This window comes from Diabrotica virgifera, chromosome 3 (assembly GCF_917563875.1).
Source record: "Diabrotica virgifera virgifera chromosome 3, PGI_DIABVI_V3a".
NCBI classification, from domain to species: domain Eukaryota; kingdom Metazoa; phylum Arthropoda; class Insecta; order Coleoptera; family Chrysomelidae; genus Diabrotica; species Diabrotica virgifera.
The window spans coordinates 146,493,420-146,512,987 of NC_065445.1; the positions used below are offsets into that span (position 1 = coordinate 146,493,420).

The 19,568-nt window shown below is 32.3% G+C and overlaps 1 protein-coding gene across 11 annotated transcripts in view; it reads left to right on the top strand.

Annotated features, from left to right (window-relative positions):
* The first annotated feature begins 5,737 nt into the window (after window positions 1-5,737).
* LOC114334083 (protein son of sevenless) overlaps window positions 5,738-19,568 on the top strand; it is a 652,420-nt gene continuing 638,589 nt past the window's right edge. For all 11 annotated transcript variants that reach the window (XM_050646932.1, XM_050646939.1, XM_050646934.1 and 8 more), the window contains exon 1: window positions 5,738-6,075. In XM_050646932.1, the coding sequence (XP_050502889.1) occupies window positions 5,980-6,075 (96 nt within the window). In that variant the 5' untranslated portion in view covers window positions 5,738-5,979. The remainder of the gene's footprint in view (window positions 6,076-19,568) is intronic.

Genomic DNA, 19,568 nt, shown 5'->3' on the forward strand with positions numbered 1-19,568 from the left:
TACAAAAAAATCGTCTGTGTTGTGGTTGGTAGTCAGCGGGGGGAGGACCCTATACACCCTAACCACGCTGACTGCCTATTTTCTGGCTGCCCTACTACCCCGCGCACGGCGACCGGTCTGGTGTAGGGCGCGGGGGCGGGGGGCGGGGGGCGGCCAGGCGGCCGGCTAGTCCGTGGAATACATGCTGGGAGTGCCGGAGGGGAGCTATGAGTAATGTCGACGGGTCAGATATGCTCGCTAAGAGCAGTTCCGGACCCGCCGGCTGGAGAAAGAGGAGGTGGGTTTAGTCGGTAGGCGGCCCGGCAAGATAGAGATAGGGCGGGCTGAATCCGACACACCTTCTTTTTTTTTGGAATGAGGTGGAAATATTCGTAAATCGACTAGGGAAGGTGTCCCTAGTACTGTTGGATTCAACCAAACCAGAGACATACGCCGACGGAACGGTGTCAAAACTAAGTGACGGAGGGCCCCCTTCGGACATCCCTCCCAGGTCACCTACCAACTAAAACCACCTCCTCTTCGACCCGAGGTATCCCTGGACGAGTTCATTAGCGAACGAAACATGGGGATACCTCGCGCAGACCGGATAAAAGGTGCCCTTAGAGCTATTTATTATATCTACAACACTTACCTAATAGCGGTGAGCGTGTAGGGAAAAGATCTAGTTCCCAAGCGAAGGAACTTGGAAACATTGAGAAAAAAGAAAAGGTAACTCGATACATTTTTATACAATAAAGAAGAAAGAAAGAAATAAAGTTTTTTTTTTTATTTTTTTATTTTTTTTTACAGTTGACCGCTATGAAGGAGGTAGACTTCCTCACCCAGCTTGTTCTACTCTTTCCATTATAGACTTTCTTTTCATGATGCTTGTTATATGGTCGATTATACACTCGAAATTCTCTTTGCTGGTAATTGCAATCTGCATGATGTTGTTGGGCGAGATAGCGCCAAACCTATTCTGCAGCCTTTGTTGTTCTACGACGAAAAAATTGCACCGGAAAATGCGATGTTCCGCATCGTCCCTCTCGTGACACGTGGTGCATATATCATCGTTGGTTTTTTTGATGCCATATGTGTAAGACCTAAAAGATCCATGACCCGTCAGGAACTGAGTAAAGTAGTAATTTACCTGTTTAAATTTACAGTTGTACCAAGCTATAACATCGGGGCTCAGTGTTTTGGTCCAGCGAGCCTTCGTCGTCTGTACCTCCCATACTCCCATTCCCTTTGCCATTCCATTAGCATGTTTACTCGTATGGTCCTTCTCACCTGTTTTAAGTGGCCATACTGTGCTTCATACAGCATTTGTCTCTCTTTGGCTAACAGGTGAATAGGAAGAGTGCCCGCTATCACCTGTAAGGCCAACGTAGAAGTGGTTCGGTACGCGCTCACCATTTTTAAAAGAGGCTTCCTTTGGGCTCTTGTTATGATATCTTTGTACTTCTGGTATTTTAGTACGCTGATCCAGACGGGGGTTCCATATAGAAGGGTCGACTGCACCACTTGGAGGTACAAACTTCTCTTGTTGCTGCTGGGCCCTCCAATGTTAGGTATTATTCTCTGGATAGCTGCCGTCCGTTCGTCTGCCTTCTTAACCACTCTTAATAAGTGTTTCGTGTATCTTAGGCCTCTGTCCAGGTCAATACCCAAATACCTCGCACAGTTCGTCGGCTCTAGTTGGCTACTACCTATTTGGAAGGTCAAGTCCGGCCCATTTCTTGGAGCTTTAAGGATGACCACTTCTGTCTTGTGACCTGCAAGTTCAAGATCATTATTTTCCATCCACCTGTTCACTTTCTCGCAGCATTCGTTTACGATTTCCACAAGGTCCCAGTACATGTCGTTGGTGACCAATATAGCAAGGTCGTCTGCATAGGCTACTGCCATGTTGTTTCTACCGTAATAGATATTTAAAACCCCATTGTACAAGACATTCCACAACGTTGGACCTAGTACAGAGCTTTGCGGTACGCCGGCTGTTAGTTTCATCTCAACATTTTTGGCCACTGATACATGTCTCTCGATTAAATATCTTTTTATAATATTGATCAGTTATCCCGAGACTTTAGCGGTTTCTAATTTAGTAATAATATGGGCCCAGTTGGCCGAGTTAAAGGCGTTCTTTACGTCAAACATTACTAAAACGGCCCATCTTTTTCTGGTGTTCTTCACAGTGTCTGTAATATGCTTGACCGCATCTATAGCAGATTTTCCTTTCCTGAAACCGTACTGTCTGGTTGAGATGATGTCTTTTCTCTCAGCTCTCTTTCAAGACGGTTTTTAACAATATTCTCATACAACTTTCCTAGGCAGTCGAGTAGGCATATTGGTCTATAGGCGGTGGCTTCTTCCGGGTCTTTACCGGGTTTGAGTATTAGAGTTAGTCTCGCGAGCTTGAGCTGGTTAGGAAACTCTTGTTTTGTCAGCAGCTGATTCAATATGGCTCTGATAGCGTCTGACTGTGTTTTAACTATTAGTTTTATCACCTCTGGTGGCACACGATCGGGTCCTGGGGATTTACCTACTTTAATGGACTCTGCTGCTTTGATGAGTTCCGCATTACTTATTTTCTCCGGACAGATATGTGGATTGTACGTATGTTCAATGCCGGGCTTGTTGGGAAAGAGAGTGTTAGCTATTTCTCTTCTTTTCTCATCGCACAGATTGTATGGGACCTCGAACTTCAGCGTTTTGGTGGCTATTCTATAGGCATCGCCCCATAGGTCATTTTCCAGTGCCTCGCATAAGTCTTGCCAACATGTGCGCTTTGCGCTCTTTATAAGTTTGTTTAGTTCATTCTTGACGGATTTATATTCGTCTTTTGTCTGCTGGGTCCTGTGTCTCTGGGCGATTCGTCTGAATCTAAGGCATTCTGTCCGTTTCGACTGAATTTCGTCATTCCACCAGTAGGGTACGGTGTATGAGGCGGTTTTGCTCCTACTACTTAATTTGTATGTCCTAGTAATGGAATTCCTGAAGGTGGGAAAGTCAGTGGCTTCTTCCTGTAGATTACTAATCAACTCCGCAAATCTTGCTTTGTTGAAGTCAAGTATCTTCCTGCCGTTCTTTTTTGTTACCTTTGTGCCAATCTCGAAGAAGATGTACTTATGGAAGGTAAAGATGTTATCATCTAGCACGTCCCAATTCGTAATCTTCTTAGCGTAGTTTTTGGATGCCAGGGTAACATCTATGTGGCTCCGCGATTCACCTCTTTCGAACGTGTGTTTCCCATTATTCATCACTACCATATCGGTAGAGGCAATCCATTCGTTCCATACATTCCCTTTGACGTCATTTCTTGGGGACCCCCACCATATGGACTTGGCGTTTATGTCGCCAGCAATTATATAATGCTTCTCTGTTATTGCCGCCTCTATGATGTTTTCGACCTTCTCTTGGTGTTGTGTGATGTTGATGTTTGGTGAGATATAACAGGCTATAATAGCTACATCATTGAGTTTTAACTTGATGAAGCTTTCTTTCTTGGTGATTTTGCTTATGGACAGGTTCCTATTAACCAAGAAGATGGCGACGTCAGCCCGCTTGTCGGCGACCCAACCAAACTTTTTAGTGATGTTTTTATTAGGTTCAGGGACTATAATGAGGTCTGCTTTTATTTCCAGAGCTTTGGCGTGAATCAGATCATGTCCCACCTTGGCCCTTCCGATATTTACTTGTAATATTTTGTATATTTTGTAATATTTACTTGTAATATTTTTGGCGTTGGCGTCGTAAATCATCTAAATCAATATTCATTAACTTCAAACATTCTAACAAATAATTTATTGCTAATCGTTGTTCGGTAGTATCAGTAACCGGTAAAAAACTGACTAACTTCGGCCATCATAAAAGATTCTACCGCCACCTTTAAAAAATAACGACTACATAGTAATGCGGCGCTTTTACATACATAGCTCCGCAAAACCGCAATAATTATACTTTTGTCAGCAGAATCGGAATTTTGCTCCTAATCTAAATGGGTTTCATATCTCATTTTCATATCGTAGGTGTAGTAAGCATTATAATGCCTTTGTATAAAATACCGAAAATGCACTTGTATAATTTTGTTATTTGTAGTTTTTTTTAAGGACAAGAAGCGCAATAAGTTTGAGCGTAGGAAGAGTTCGGCTTGCGCCCCTTGGACTTAGCGCCCGTGTGCTTCGCACCCCTTGCACCCCCGGGTTAAGACGGCCCTGGTCCCTCCGTCGGAAAGGTGGACGCTTTAGTAACATGTTAAATTCCTTTGAACCGTGCCATTTTACCGACGGTTCACTGGGTAAAACGGTGGTAAAACGTTCCGCTCCATAGGGGCCATAAATATTTCGGTATTAGCTTTCTGGATCATAAAAAACAAATTGCGAGATAAATTTCGCTATTTTCGTTGCATTGATTCCCGTCTTCAGTTTTTATCTTTTTTTTGTTACATCAATCTATAGGTACTTATATTTCGCTAAGTGCGCGATAACACTACGCTCCGTCGGAATTATTTTTAATAAAACTGTCCCGAATTTTAATTTTGTTTAAAAGTGTTTATCAAATGTGTTTATAACGATTGCTAGAGAATAACCCGTAGTATTAACTAATTAAAATTATACTTTAAAATTACACATTCGCTAATATTCAAAAAGGCGGCAACTTAGTATTTGTATTTTTAGAGTTCAAATAATTTATTTTGAAATTACGTACGTCCTCTAAATTATATTTACTCTATCGAAACTTTTTTTAATTCATCATAATATGTATCTAAAAATATTTAAGTTGACATTGAAGTTTCTTGGACAACGTATTAAATTTTCCAATATTTCTTACAACTTAAATACCATATCGATTAACTCCAATACGCATACTTATTTCCAAGAGGAATTTCCCTTTTGTATATACGCATCGCCAGAAAAAGGAGACCATCAAATACGTATAACAATGAGTAAAGAAAAGACAAAAGAAGGTTTACTATGCGCAGTGGTTGCTTTGTGTTCTCGAGAAAGAGACAACTAAACATGTGCGTCACAATAAAGAGAGAGAAAGAAATCCATCGGTGCCATTGCTACAAGTGTATCATGAGAAATACGACTTTTAAATTTGTGCTCTTTTTTTATGTATTTTATTGATTTTATTTTTATTTATAGCTTTTTTAGATTTGTTCATATAATATATTTTGTTATTTTTGACATTCTGCAAGTACGTTAACATCAACTGAGTTACCTATCCCTTATTATTGTTAATATTGTATTTATTTGATGCTTATGAAATAATTGTTTTTGTTTTTTATATTTTGCATCTATTTTTCTTTTAAACATAATTTCTGTCACATTTATTTTGCTTTTAAATCCCTGTTAATTTCCTCGTTTAACGTTATTATATAAAGTTCTTTCTTTCCTTGTCATTATGCTTTCGACTTGTTTTGGTTATTTCTTGTTAAAAAGTTCATTTAAAAACAATTTTAAATCTTATTTTTTATATTCGTTTCCCTTTAGGTACTTACTTTTGTAAAGTTTAAGATTACGACTTCCAAAGCGATGTATTTATTAGTTTTGTTTTCTGTTGAATTTTAATAAAATAAAATAAATTTGCTTTGTTAATAAAAAGTAATTAAACATATTTATTTAAGTACTTATTTTTTAATCTGTAGAAAAATACTGATTTTTGATATGGGTCCTGGAACTTTTGCCCAAAAAGAAAATATTTTTCAGAATACGAATCGTGGCACCACTGTAGGGCATCGACAGAAGTTAGAAAACCAAAATGGCGAAAAACAAGTGATCGTATTTTGTCCACCTTCGGCCAAAAAAGTGTTAAATTTTCATCTGAAAATTGAAGATAATGATGCAAAAGTGCGATTGGACGTAAACATTGACGAATTTAGTTGTTTTTATTTTGTCTTGTCTTTTTTGTTGTATTCAACTGGGGAATATGTATGTTGTGAGTGGCCCTCTGTAGAAGTGCTGTTCTCAGTTTTTTTTCGAATCCTTTCCAGAAAATATGAATACTGGTGTTACGGGCGAAAATATCTACGACTTTAATTCGGAAGAAAATGCTGCAAAATGGAAAGGTCTCTTGACTGCTGCATTAAAAAAAGTAAGCATTGATTTGTTGAATGTCTATCGAGTTATAACTTATAAGATTAATTTTATTCCCATAAACAGTACAGACCTTATAAACAAATTATAGATTTGATAGAAGATACAAATTTGATTACTCATCGATTATGTTTCTGCTTCCGAAAATAATTATAATCAGTAAATATTCTGTGAGAAGTCATCATCCTAATGAAATCAATGACCAATGTAAATTATTTTAAAAGTAAAAATGTTCAATAATGCTCGAACAGTAATGGAAATGGTCAACTCCATCTCAAAATTTTAGTTATTTTAAGACAATTTTATATCCCCTACATAGATTCATAATATGAATAAAATTTATTTATATTCTGTAAAACTCAACTTTGTCCCTTTATATATTTTTTATAAAATTACTCTTATAATTAAACAAGTTATTACTAAATATAGTTGTCATAGTATGATACAAAAGGTACACTAATATCATATTTAATTATTCAATGACATACTGGGATCTGTTGACAATGGGTATTATTGTATTGCAAGTGTATCCTTAAAACAAGGAACAGTGTTATTAAATTAGATTTTGGCTTTTGTCCTTAGGCTCTGATAATATAGCTCTTCCACTCTATCTTTGTCCATGAAGGAAATTATTCAAGAATTAGATACTTTTATACTAGGTCTCTTTTTTACTCACAGAAACTAGTATAGAAAAATTAAACTGCTTGTCCATAGCAAGCAAGTTAAACAAGGATAAAAAATACAGCAAGTCTTTGATACCTCCTTTACTATGAATTTTGATTTTTATCATTGTCATTAGTGACATTAGTGCATTTGTTGTTTTTATTGGAATTTATAACTTATATTGTGTTTATTTTATAAAGATATATTGGGTTAAATATATTATAACATAGTTAAATAGAAATTTACAATATAACTTTATAAAATACATCCACCTATACTATGGTTTGTTGTTAAACCAGGAGCAGTAATTTAAATTTACCACTCCATAATGCTTGTTTGTAATTGGTTCAACTGCAGGCATGTTATTATGAAACTGGCCACTGTTATGAAATTTTGACACTAATGACATTTATAAAATTTTGACACTATTGGCATTTCATAGGTTAACCCCCTACAATAGGGAACTTACATAAATTTTTAAATTCGAAAAAAATGTTATAAATCACAACAGAACATAATTTAAAACATGTATCAAAGATAAAAAAGTTTTGTTTGTCTTTCGTTTGGCCCCTAAAGATGATTAAAAATTCAAATTAAAACAGGTGGTCCAAAACGTGTCGTGACGTCACTGGGTTGTACATTTACATTTTTCCAATAAAGTAAACATAATTTTAAATTAGACGTTATAAACGTCAGTAGAAAATACATTTATGTGATGTTACAAGTGTTTTTGATCGTTTGAACTATTCATAGAAAATTTTTCTTTTACAAAATGGTTTTATTTTCAATAGTAAACCTTCGTTCCTTTCCTTCAAAAACAGTATAAAACTCCAATTTTAACAAACTGGTATATATTATTACAATGACATACGATAAATGTCATTAGAATATAAATATTTTTGACTTATTCCACGACGATGAGCTTTCCAAATACCCAAGTAGGTGGAGGCCAATAAACTAAAGAAGGAGAAGAAGAATATACCTAACTATAAGGTTGTGTCTAGGTATACGTTAACATGTACGTAAATAAAAAAGTTAGAGTGTCAGTGATTTCTTATTTTTTATTTGTTTAGTGTTTGTTTTTAAATTAACTATGGAGTGTGGACAATTATTTAGTTCTTTTAACGAGTTTAAGAACATTTTAAAACAGTACAAAAAAGATAAGAGACTATAAATTAATATATATTTTTTTAGTTATAAATGAAATAGTATTACCGTCCAAGATTAAAATAAAAGGAAGACCTAAAGCTTTCACAATAATAATTAACTTGTTCTGAAGCTATTATCCTTGTGGAATTTTTGTAATCAACTATTCTAAATGAGAACTAAGCCACAATTTAACTAAAAAATTGATTTTATTAACGTTTCTACGTCTAAACCGGATGTCGTTGTCAAAATACAAAATATTATTAAACAAAAATTGCTTAGTAACAAAATTTTTTCTAATAATTTATTTAATCTGACTAATTTTTGTATATTGACAATGACATCCGATTTGGACATCGAAACGTTAATAAAATAATTTTTTTAGTTAAATTGTGGCTTATTTCCCATTTAGAATAGTTGATTATAATAATTCACTTACATATAAAACTTATTTTAACAATATTTTGTACCTACATGTCATGTCAACTAAATACATATAATTATTTTGCTAACCTAAATATATACTTTTATATATATATACATTGATTTATTACAATTAAGTTTGAAACATCTGAATAGTTCTGCTTCCCTTCCCTTAACAAATATTTTTCTATCAAACAAACACTAAACATATCAAAATAGCATGTACTAAAATGTATAGTCACTGCGCAAGCTAAATAATGACGTCACTGGCTTGATGAAGTTTAATTCGCGTCTACCTAACTTTTTTATTTGTGTACACGTTAGCGTGTACCTAGACACAGCGAAATATAACCATAATCAAAACTAATGCAAAACTATGTGACGTCACAGGCCGTTTGAACTATTTTATACCGCAGAAGACTTTAAATATGTATTTCTAAGTTATTATGAGTTTTTAAAGAGTGAAATTTTGGAAATCTCATTTTTAAACAAAACTGTACATTATTATCTAATAAAAAAAATGTGCAAGTTCCCTATGCCCAAACCAGCCTCTGAACTAGATCGGATAAGAACCAGCTGTTAAAAATTTGGCTGATCAGACAAATTTTTGTGCTGTTGTCAGTTTAGTGTAAAATTTGGCAGTGGTACTAAAAAAACTCAGGCACTAGAGGGTTAATTAACTTATATCAGCATTTTTTGTGTTTTCTGCGTTATTCCTTAAATTTTTAGATTTTTAGTCTGCTTTTATATAGAAAACTATTGTTTTTACAAATTTTTAGCAACATATTAGTATAATAATAATATTTATGGATTAAAATTGAAGGCTTACATGATTAACCAAAAAAAGAGGTGTATTTGGTAATTTTTCTAGTGACTTTCTTATACATCTACATAGTATTTCAAATTTGTTATTACCCCAGGTTGTGGGTGAAAAATCGTGATATAATTCAGGAATTTTTGAAACCTATCAGGTGTTGTAAAGGACGATGCCAGGAATAACTTATACTAAAATGTGACCAAAAATATTGTGAGCTTTTTTTTCTATCGCGATTTTCATTTGTTAAATTTGCAATTTTTAAAGATTTTTAATTTTGCAGCTTAGGATATTGATTCTAGAGAAAAACTGTTTAATAAAAAGGTGTAGTAAATTCAAAAACCTACAATTTGAGCTATGGTAAGTTCAATTTCATTTATTGGTTATTGCAAAACGGCCTGCGAAAGGTCCAAAATGGCCGTTTTTTACAATTGCGGTATTTATTGTACAAATAATTTTTTTTATTTTTTAAAGCTTTAAAATGAAGATCTTTCAATTCCAAACATAAAAAAAATTGTAAGGCCGGATTAACGAATTTGTTGCTTAGATATTATAAATTGGTTATTCCAAGAGGTCAAATGTCGAAGGCTATAACTTTTTGAAAAAAAAAATCGTAGAGAGTTGGTGAAACATCCAATCTCCTTCTAAAGAGTTATATTTTCATATTCTAATGTAAATAAATGCATAAAACATTTTTAAACCGCTAATTTTTGGGTTTGAAAATAATGGGGCAATTTCTTTATAAACATTTAGAGCTAAAGCGGCCCTGTACATCCTATGAGTTTTTAACTTACAGATTATTGTTGCTGAAGACGAAACGAAGATTTATAAAAAAATAAAAAATTTCTACGACCAACTGAAGCCGAGCTAAATGTTGGGTTTGAAAATAAGGGAGCAAATTTCGTTATAAACATTTAGAGCTGAAGCGGCCCTGTACATCCTATGAGTTTCTAACTTACAGATTATTGTTGCTGAAGACGAAACGAAGATTTGTAAAGAAATAAAAATTTTCTACAACCAACTAAAGCCAAGATAATTGTTTCTTTTTTCTTAAATCGTAGTGCCTTTATTTATAACAATTAAGAAATTATTTTACAGTCATTGACTAAAGAAAGACTCATATTATCTTAAATAAAAATTATTATAAAATATAGTTACATTTAATTATTAAAAATTATTTTTAAAATCGGTGCGTTTGCGAGCGGCCAAATTTTGCAAATTGCCCGGCTCGCTTCAATTCCGCGCGCTCGGAAAATTTTTACGTAACTTGTATTAAATTTTGACCGAAAACAATTTAATAATATTACCATTATAATATACAGTCTATTTACCACTGTATTTGTTTTTCTTGATAAACTTTTATATGTGAAATCTCATTTCTGAAGAAATAATATTACAAAAATGATACATATATAATATATGAAATAAATAACTATATTTTTAATTTTTTCATTGTTATATAAATATAATAATAATAATGTTAAGTACTTCTTATTATACAATATAAAACTTTTTCTTCTTGTAGTGACTATCCGTTTTGGATGTTGGCCACCATCATGGCAATCTGTACTTGCACACTAAATCGGTACTGCTGCTCTAAAAAGATTTGTAGTTGTTGTGTTGAACGACGACATACATAAATTTTCTAGCAAGATAATCCTTCGCCTTCCTGGTTCTCAGTTTCCAAATGGGGTTTGCCAAATTGCCATGATGGTCGTCAACATCCAAAACGGATAGTCCCTACAAGAAGAAAAAGTTTTATATTGTATAATAAGAAGTAACATTATTATTATTTATATAACAATGAAAAATTTTAAAATATAGTTTTATATTTCACATATTATATGTATCATTTTTGTAATATTATTTCTTCAGAAATGAGATTTCACATATAAAAGTTTATCAAGAAAAACAAATACAGTGGTAAATAGACTGTATATTATAATGGTAATATTATTAAATTGTTTTCGGTCAAAATTAATACAAGTTACGTAAAAATTTTCCGCGCGCGGATTTGAAGTGAGCCGGGCGATTTGTAAAATTCGGCCGCTCGCAAAAGCACCGATTTTTAAAATAATTTTTAATAATTAAATGTAACTATATTTTACAATAATTTTTAATTATTGTAAAATAATTTTATTTTATTTTATAATTTTATTTTTAATAATTATTTTAAGATAATATAAGTTCTTCTTTTGTCAATGACTGTAAAATAATTTCTTAATTGTTATAAATAAAGGCACTACGATTTAAGAAAAAAGAAACAATTATCTCAGCTTCAGTTGGTTGTAGAAAATTTTTATTTTTTTACAAATCTTCGTTTCGTCTTCAGCAACAATAATCTGTAAGTTAGAAACTCATAGGATGCACAGGGCCGCTTCAGCTCTAAATGTTTATAACGAAATTTGCCCGCTTATTTTCAAACCCAACATTTACCTCGGCTTCAGTTGGTGGTACAAATTTTTTATTTTTTTATATATCTTCGTTTCGTCTTTAGCAACAATAATCTGTAAGTTAAAAACTCATGTCATAGGATGTACAGGGCCGCTTCAGCTCTAAATGTTTATAAAGAAATTTGCCCCATTATTTTCAAACCCAAAAATTAGAGGTTTAAAAATGTTTTATGCATTTATTTACATTAGAATATGAAAATATAACTCTTTAGAAGGAGATTGGATGTTTCACCAACTCTCTACGATTTTTTTTCAAAAAGTTATAGCCTTCGACATTTGACCTCTTGGAATAAACAATTTATAATATCTAAGCAACAAATTCGTTAATCCGGCCTTACAATTTTTTTATGTTTAAAATTGAAAGATCTTCATTTTAAAGCTTTAAAAAATAAAAAACATTATTTGTACAATAAATACCGCAATTGATAAATACCGCAATTGAATAAAATAACGAAATTGAACTTACCATAGCTCAAATTGTAGGTTTTTTAATTTACTACAACTTTCTATTAAAAAGTTTTTCTCTAGAATCAATATACTAAGCTGCAAAATTAAAAATCTTTAAACATTGCAAATTTAACAAATGAAAATCGCAATAGAAAAAAAGCTCACAATATTTTTGGTCACATTTTAGTATAAGTTATTCCTGACATCGTCTTTTACAACACCTGATAGGTTTCAAAAATTCCTGAATTATATCCTGAAATCGACCTATTTTTCACCCATAGCCTGGAGTATATGACCCAATAATGAATAGAATAGCATAACTCAACAAAGTTTACTTCCAAAATAAACATGATTTGTTTTAAGGTAGATTAGAAATTAGATCTTTTATACTTAACCTTTTCTGGAAATACTCACACACAAGAAAAATATTTCTTATTTTATTGGACAGACAACAAAACAAAAATCTTATCAAATCATTTCTTATCAGACACACCCATTCTTAAAAACTGCACATGTGCCAAGGGCCTACAAGTTTCATTATCGAACCAGATGTTAAATATTTTGTTTTTTACAAAATCTGCTGATGATCTTGTAATAATTGATTGACTTTTTATTTTTGTTTGTGTGTATTTAAAATTATGTTTATGTATATCTATTATTTTCTGTATTTAAGATCTTGATATCTGATAAATTAAATTTGTGGTCTGTTGTGTTGTTATGGTGTCCTACATTTTGCAATCGCTTTTGTGTTGCGTTATTCTGTGTTTTAACCAATGGGATGTTTGCCCTATATATACTCCATCACATTCATGACAAGAAAGTTTTGCTAAATGAGATGACTCGAATTTAAAAACGGTGTCTGGTCTTTAACACTAGAAAGTAGGGCTTAGATTACCTACCTAGAAAGCCGGAAGGGATCATTTTGGCCCCACGTTCTTTAATCAATTAAAACTCAGTTTAAAGAAATTAAATCTACTCTAGACGATAGAATCTGATTTTATTTGTTACTTTCATTGTTTAACATATTCGCTGCCTATCAAAAACATTCGGAACACCGCAGTTTTTGATATTTGCCACACATTGCCTTGTTACAGCTGCGGCAATGATTGGAAGTATGATTTCCTTTACAAAATATTTTCAACTGATATTTTTGTCGTTTTTGGATAGTAACAGTCTAGTTGTTGGTAGACCTGGTGTTGCTAGGCGTAGTTCCAGATTTCGGGAGGCAAGGTATGGGGCCCATAATTCTTCATGCAGCCGAAGAATAAACTTACAAAGACTGAGTCTACTTCCAGTTATTTCTTTATAAATAATCCATGCATTTATTGCTTCCAAGTCAAGAGTATTATAAAACATGTACATAGGCCATCGTCTTGAAGTTTCTTTTGTAGTATAAAGACGTGTCATTTGGTCCTCTACACCCACAATTGTATCTTTGTGTTCACTTGTATTCACCAGCAATTTTATCTTTATTACGTAGATGATCAGTACCAGTATAAGGGTAACTATTTACAATAAACATACATAAATATAATTTTACCCATTTGACAGGAATTTGAAAGAAAGGCTCGTCGAATTTCCCAGAAAACGATAATAACTTACACAGGGCCAATTTGGCCCCTTTAGACTTCTATGGTAGATTTGTTAGAAAAACCATTTAATAAATTTAGTAAACAATATTTTTTTGTGTTAAATAAGTCTTTGTATCAAAATATTAAAAGTCATAAAATATGAAATTATTATTGCCTCAAATAAAAAAAACTACAATAACTTCAAATCGCAACAGGGGCCAAATTGGCCCCTCCGACTTTCTAGTGTTAAGAGTCCATCTAAATCAGTCATCTCATTTATTAACAGTCTTGTCTAAAATGTGATTGGCAGTATATAGGGCAAACATTGCATACTTTTCAGTCAGTAAAGGTCAGTCTCCTTTTTTTTTCTATCTTGATCCTTGGATTTTTTCTATCTTGATCCTTGGAAAAGCTCAATATTAATTCACTTTACAGCATATACTTCCAGTTACTCTTAGTATTTATTGCCACACCACCCATTTATGTGGATATTCTCATTTCTGCAAAATGCATTACAGTAAAACCTTTTTAAATGAAACGGCTGAGAGCTTCAATAATTTCGTCAATAAAAAGTAAATTTTTGTCGCAAAACAGAAACAAGTCGATATTAATTTGTCAACATTGATTTTATACAACTAAAGGATGCAATTAAATATACAATACATTACGAAATTACCTCATAGTATTTTTTAATACCAACATTGACCAAGAATACTATGTAATGTGATACAAGAAGAACACAAAAAACAATGCTATTTTTAACCAAAATTCTTGTTATCCGAAACGACCTCACCTCCAATTCTTTCAGTTAACGGAGGTTTTACTGTATTTGATCTCCTTACTTTTTAACTGTCGCAACATTACTGACATATACCCAATGTACAGTATCTTCCAAAGTCAAAATTTGACCAATATAGCAGAAAAAAATTACTAAATTTACTAGACAGTTGGAACAAGAAGTCAAAAAGTTCGACAGTATTAAAAGTATGTAATTTGTGAATAATTCCATGTATGTGCACAGATCCGTAGGAAGAACAGTAGCAATTATTGCAGTGAAAGAGTCTTAATTTGAATTGCAAAATCTTAGTTTGAAACCTCAAACAGAAATTATTAGCTCAGATTGTGGTTAAAATAAGCACAGAGTTAACAGCAAAAATTTTCAAATATAGCAATATTGTAATAAAAGATACAATATGACATTCAGAAAAGCTTTGGAGAGAAACAAACAAAGGAAATAGGAAAATAATAGAAGAAAAGGAAAATTGAGCACATATTAAGAAAAGCAGGCAAAAGATCCCAATTTCAAATTTCAAAAAACAAGCGATGTCCAAGAAAGAACTTTAAAGATCAACCAGAAAAAATGGTGTAGAAGTAGAAAACCCATAAAAGAAACAAAATGATCAAGGGAATATACAAAAAACAGTGAAATCAAAATTGTAATCTGATGTGTAAAAGGTACAAAACAGTATCAAATGATAATAATTATATTAGATATAAACTGATTTTGTATTTACATATATATGTACAGTACATAAATCATTCAACTGGACATGGGGAACATACATTGTATATATTGTATATATATATATATATATATATATATATATATATATATATATTAGATACATAAATACATACATTGTATGGTTGTTAGCATTAAGAGGCATTAACCTCAAAATTGACAACTCATTTCGACTGACACAAAAAAATGTCAAAATATGACAATGTAGTAGCTAAACATTTTTAGCCTGAGGGAATGGGAAAACTGTTTAGTTTTGAAATTAGCTGTTAAATAAAAAATATTTTAAAAATGAAAGTAAAATTATTAACTCATTAATAATAAACTTTGTTTTTGATTTATTTATGGACAGCCTTGCTTCAGAACTCACTCATTCTATTCGTTCTAACAGCTCTATTGCACCAAAAACTCGTACTCAAACAGAAGTTTCAACTAACACAGGTTAGCGCAGTTGTCACAATGATCTCAACATATATTCCCTATGTTCAGCTAAACGATTTATGTACTGTATAAGCTTAGAATACTAAATTGGAAAGAAATCCTTTGTAAAAGGTATAAAATTTTTTTTATTAAAAATCCCTTAAAAGGGCTACATCACAACAAAACGTTTTCGATTTTTATAAAAAAAAAATCATCATCAGTGTTCGATAAACTGGATGCTAGCTGAGCCACAAAAGAAAAAAAAAAGTTTTATTGAAGTATGCACTTTTAAGGCATCTATATTTTATTTAAAGGGTTTTTACCCAGATATTTTTCTTTTGTGGCTCAGCTATCATCCAGTTTATCGAACACTGATGATGATTTTTTTATAAAAATCGAAAACGTTTTGTTGTGATGTAGCCCTTTTAAGGGATTTTTAATAAAAAAAATTGTATACCTTTTACAAAGGATTTCTTTCCAATTTTGTGATTGATGGTATACAGCCAACTACAGGAAAACTTTTTCTTTTCCTTGTGGATTTTCTTAGAATACTCTTAAGCAGTGCTGTATTTGTAACAATATAGGTTCCGGTATGCAATGTTCCGGGGGTCTGAGGAGTGTTCATAAGGGGGTCCGCCACCGGGAAAACTTTTTACATTTAGCCTCAATGGGGGCATTTTAAAGCTATTTGGGAGCAACCAAAAAAATTCATGAATTTGTTTATAATTTGTTGTTTTTTTTATTTTTTTATCCCAAGAGGTACCGGTACGCCGTACCGGCGCATATCATCACAAAAACAGCACTGCTCTTAAGTAATAATTTTATATAAAATCTCATAATACTTATGTTAAGTAACAGACACTGTTCTTTTCCAGTCTAGTGGTTCCTATTTTTAAAAGTAACAATTACTCACTTTTCCTAGAATTGCTTTTGTTTCTCAAATTGCAATAATCTTTATGTCTCTGTTAAATTATCCATGTCAGCCAAGTCATTACATTATTATTGATCATAACATTGTTATTTAGAGATGAGTAATCTACAAGGAATTGTTGATTATTTGTTTAGGTTCAATGAGAACAAATAACTGAATTTTTAACTCTTTTTGTGTAAGAATATTCTTCCTGAATAAAACATGGTTTTGTAAGAATACAGTCCCTGCTCAATTCATTAGACTCGCCCTAGAAATATCAGTTTTTTTTTTAAATTTCAAGCACCGTAAAACTATCTTAAAAGCAATACGGAACTAGTGAATGGGTTAAATAACAATTAATAATCGTGCTACATAATTATGTTAAAACTGGTGAACCTTTTTGATTCAATTGTGAAAACTTAACACATGGCAATAGAATTTCCTAAAATTGTGCAATTACTTAACTTTTTCAACTTCAGTTTTTTAGTTAAATTGGTGATTTTTGTTCAGTTTTCGTAAAATTTTATTGATGAGTATTAATATTGTTCTATATTAATGTTAGTTTTTAATTTGGTTAATTTATATTAAAATGCGGATTATCCGTGCTATGATTTTCTATTACTCAAGTTGCATTTTTGAGCTTTTATCAAAATAGCGTCATCATAAATCACTTGATCCTCTATGACGAAAGAGAGACTCATAATGAAAGATTTATTTTTTCTCTTATCTTTTTATGGTAGGTACATATGTATGTGTATACGTACATATGTATTATACATAAGAAATACATGTTCAGATTATCCGTGTCACCTCCGGTCCTGAGGAGCACGGATAATCGGGGTTCTACTGTATGTTATGTTTTTAAAAGTTGAATATCTTTGATTGGAATTGTTTCTCTTCTGTTCCTGTTAACTACTACTAGTTAAAAGAAATAGCAAAAAAATGTGGTGTATATTAATCGTCAGAAACACCCAGGCATGTCAGTTCAGAGGGTTCGGAGTGACAAAGGTTTTCAGTCACCTTCAGAGGGTAACAAATCTTAAAGGAATTGGTTGTAAAACTCAGAAGAGTCACCCATAGTGATATAAAAATTGGAAGAAGCAGAGTGTACACCGGAGGCCACTGTATGCTGAAATTTGTAAAGCATGTGATTCAAATGTGATAGACCTGTTAACACTTTGAACGCCGCGCGAATTATATACGATGCAAGCTTATTTTATTGCAGCATTCATCGTGTTAAGATACCAAACCTATCACCACAAATGCTCAAAAAATGCTTAGTTTGGGCCAATTTGCATGAACTCTCAAGAAACGCATAGATTGAGACAATTTGCAGAGTCTTTATACAAATTGGTCTGATTTAAGCATTTTTTAAGCATCTGTGGTGATAGATTTGGTTCCTTAACATGCCTATGACATTTGAACCCCATACTTTACAAATTTCGTCATACAGTGGCCTCCGGTACTGAACACTCTGCTTCTTCCACTTTATTCCTAATATCCATATGGGTTTCTCTTATGCGTTTTACAGCCAAATTCTTTAAAACGCGTTGCCCTCCGGGGGTGACTGAACGCCTTTCTGCCACACAGACCCCTCCAAACTGACATAAGATGTTCAAGTCTTTGACTCAAGTTTTGAACTGACAATTAAGATACACCGCATTTTTTGCTATTTCTCTTTACATGTGGTATTTTCTAATATACTCTGGGCTAATTAGCAAAATTCATGGAAAAGTTATTTACCAGCAATTTTATTGCTGGAATCGAATTATAATATCCTATATATTAATAATATAGGTATGCAAAGTCCGCAGATAGTGTGCTACTTTTTTTATAAACAAAATGGCGCCGACAAATCGTATTTTTTTCAATTATAGCTCTATAACTCCGAAGATTATAACTTTACAACCAAAACACCTGAATAAAAATTCACCGCAATTAAATTTTGCATAGAGATATGTTTTTCACGATTTGCTCCGACGAAAATTTTCCTCGGAAAATGCGGGTTTTCCTAACAAAAACTCTAATTTTCAAATAAAGTTTTAGGTAAGTAATTATTAATCAATAATTAAATAACTTAGTAACATCAAAGCTTTCTTGGTATAGATTGTAATTCCAGAAGCCGGTGAAAATTAAACGAATATTTTAGCAACAATTCAATAAAGATGAGATGCTTATTTAATATTTTATCGACAAAATATAAATTTTTCTTTTTTTGCATAATCTTTAAATTTTGAAAAAAAAATAGTTAAAATACGCTGGTTTAATTAGTAAAGTACAAAGAAAGGTTATTTACCAGCAATTTTATTGCTGGAATCGAATTATAAGATCCTATATATTATTAATATAGGTATGCAAAGTCCGCATATAGTGTGCTACTTTTTTTATAAACAAAATGGCGCCGACAAATCGTATTTTTTTCAATTATTGCTCTATAACTCCGAAGATTTTAACTTTACACCAAAAACACTCAAATAAAAATTCACCCCAATTTAATTCTGCATAGAGTCATGTTTTTCCCGATTTGCTCCGACGAAAATTTTCCTCGGAAAATGTGGGTTTTCCCAACAAAATCTCGAATTTTCAAATAAATTTTTTGGGCCAGTAATTATTTATCAATAATTATATAGCTTGGTGAAATAAAAGCTTTCTTGTTATAGATTATAAATTCAGAAGCCGGTGAAAATGAAACGAATATTTTAGCAACAATTCAATTGTTAATTAACAATTTACAGTCGCAATAACAACCAAAATAATCATGAGACATTGATCAAACTTAGAAAGATTATAAAGGTGTGATGCCTATTTAATATTTTGTCGACAAAATATAAATTTTTCATTTTTTTGCATAATCTTTAAATGTTTAAAAAAATTGTTATAAACAAATTAACATTTCTCATAAATTGTTTATTATATTCTAATTTAAAAAAATACTTAAAATGCGTATTTCATAGGTCTTGAAAACGAATGCTTTAAAAAAAATTTCCCACCATTTGCAAAAAAGTTATGAAACAGCAAAGTAAATATACCAAATCTCCGTTGTTTATAATTTGTTTTAATTGTTTCAAAGCTTAAAAGTTAGTTTATGGTACAACCTAATTATGTACTCACAAAGAATGTCGAAA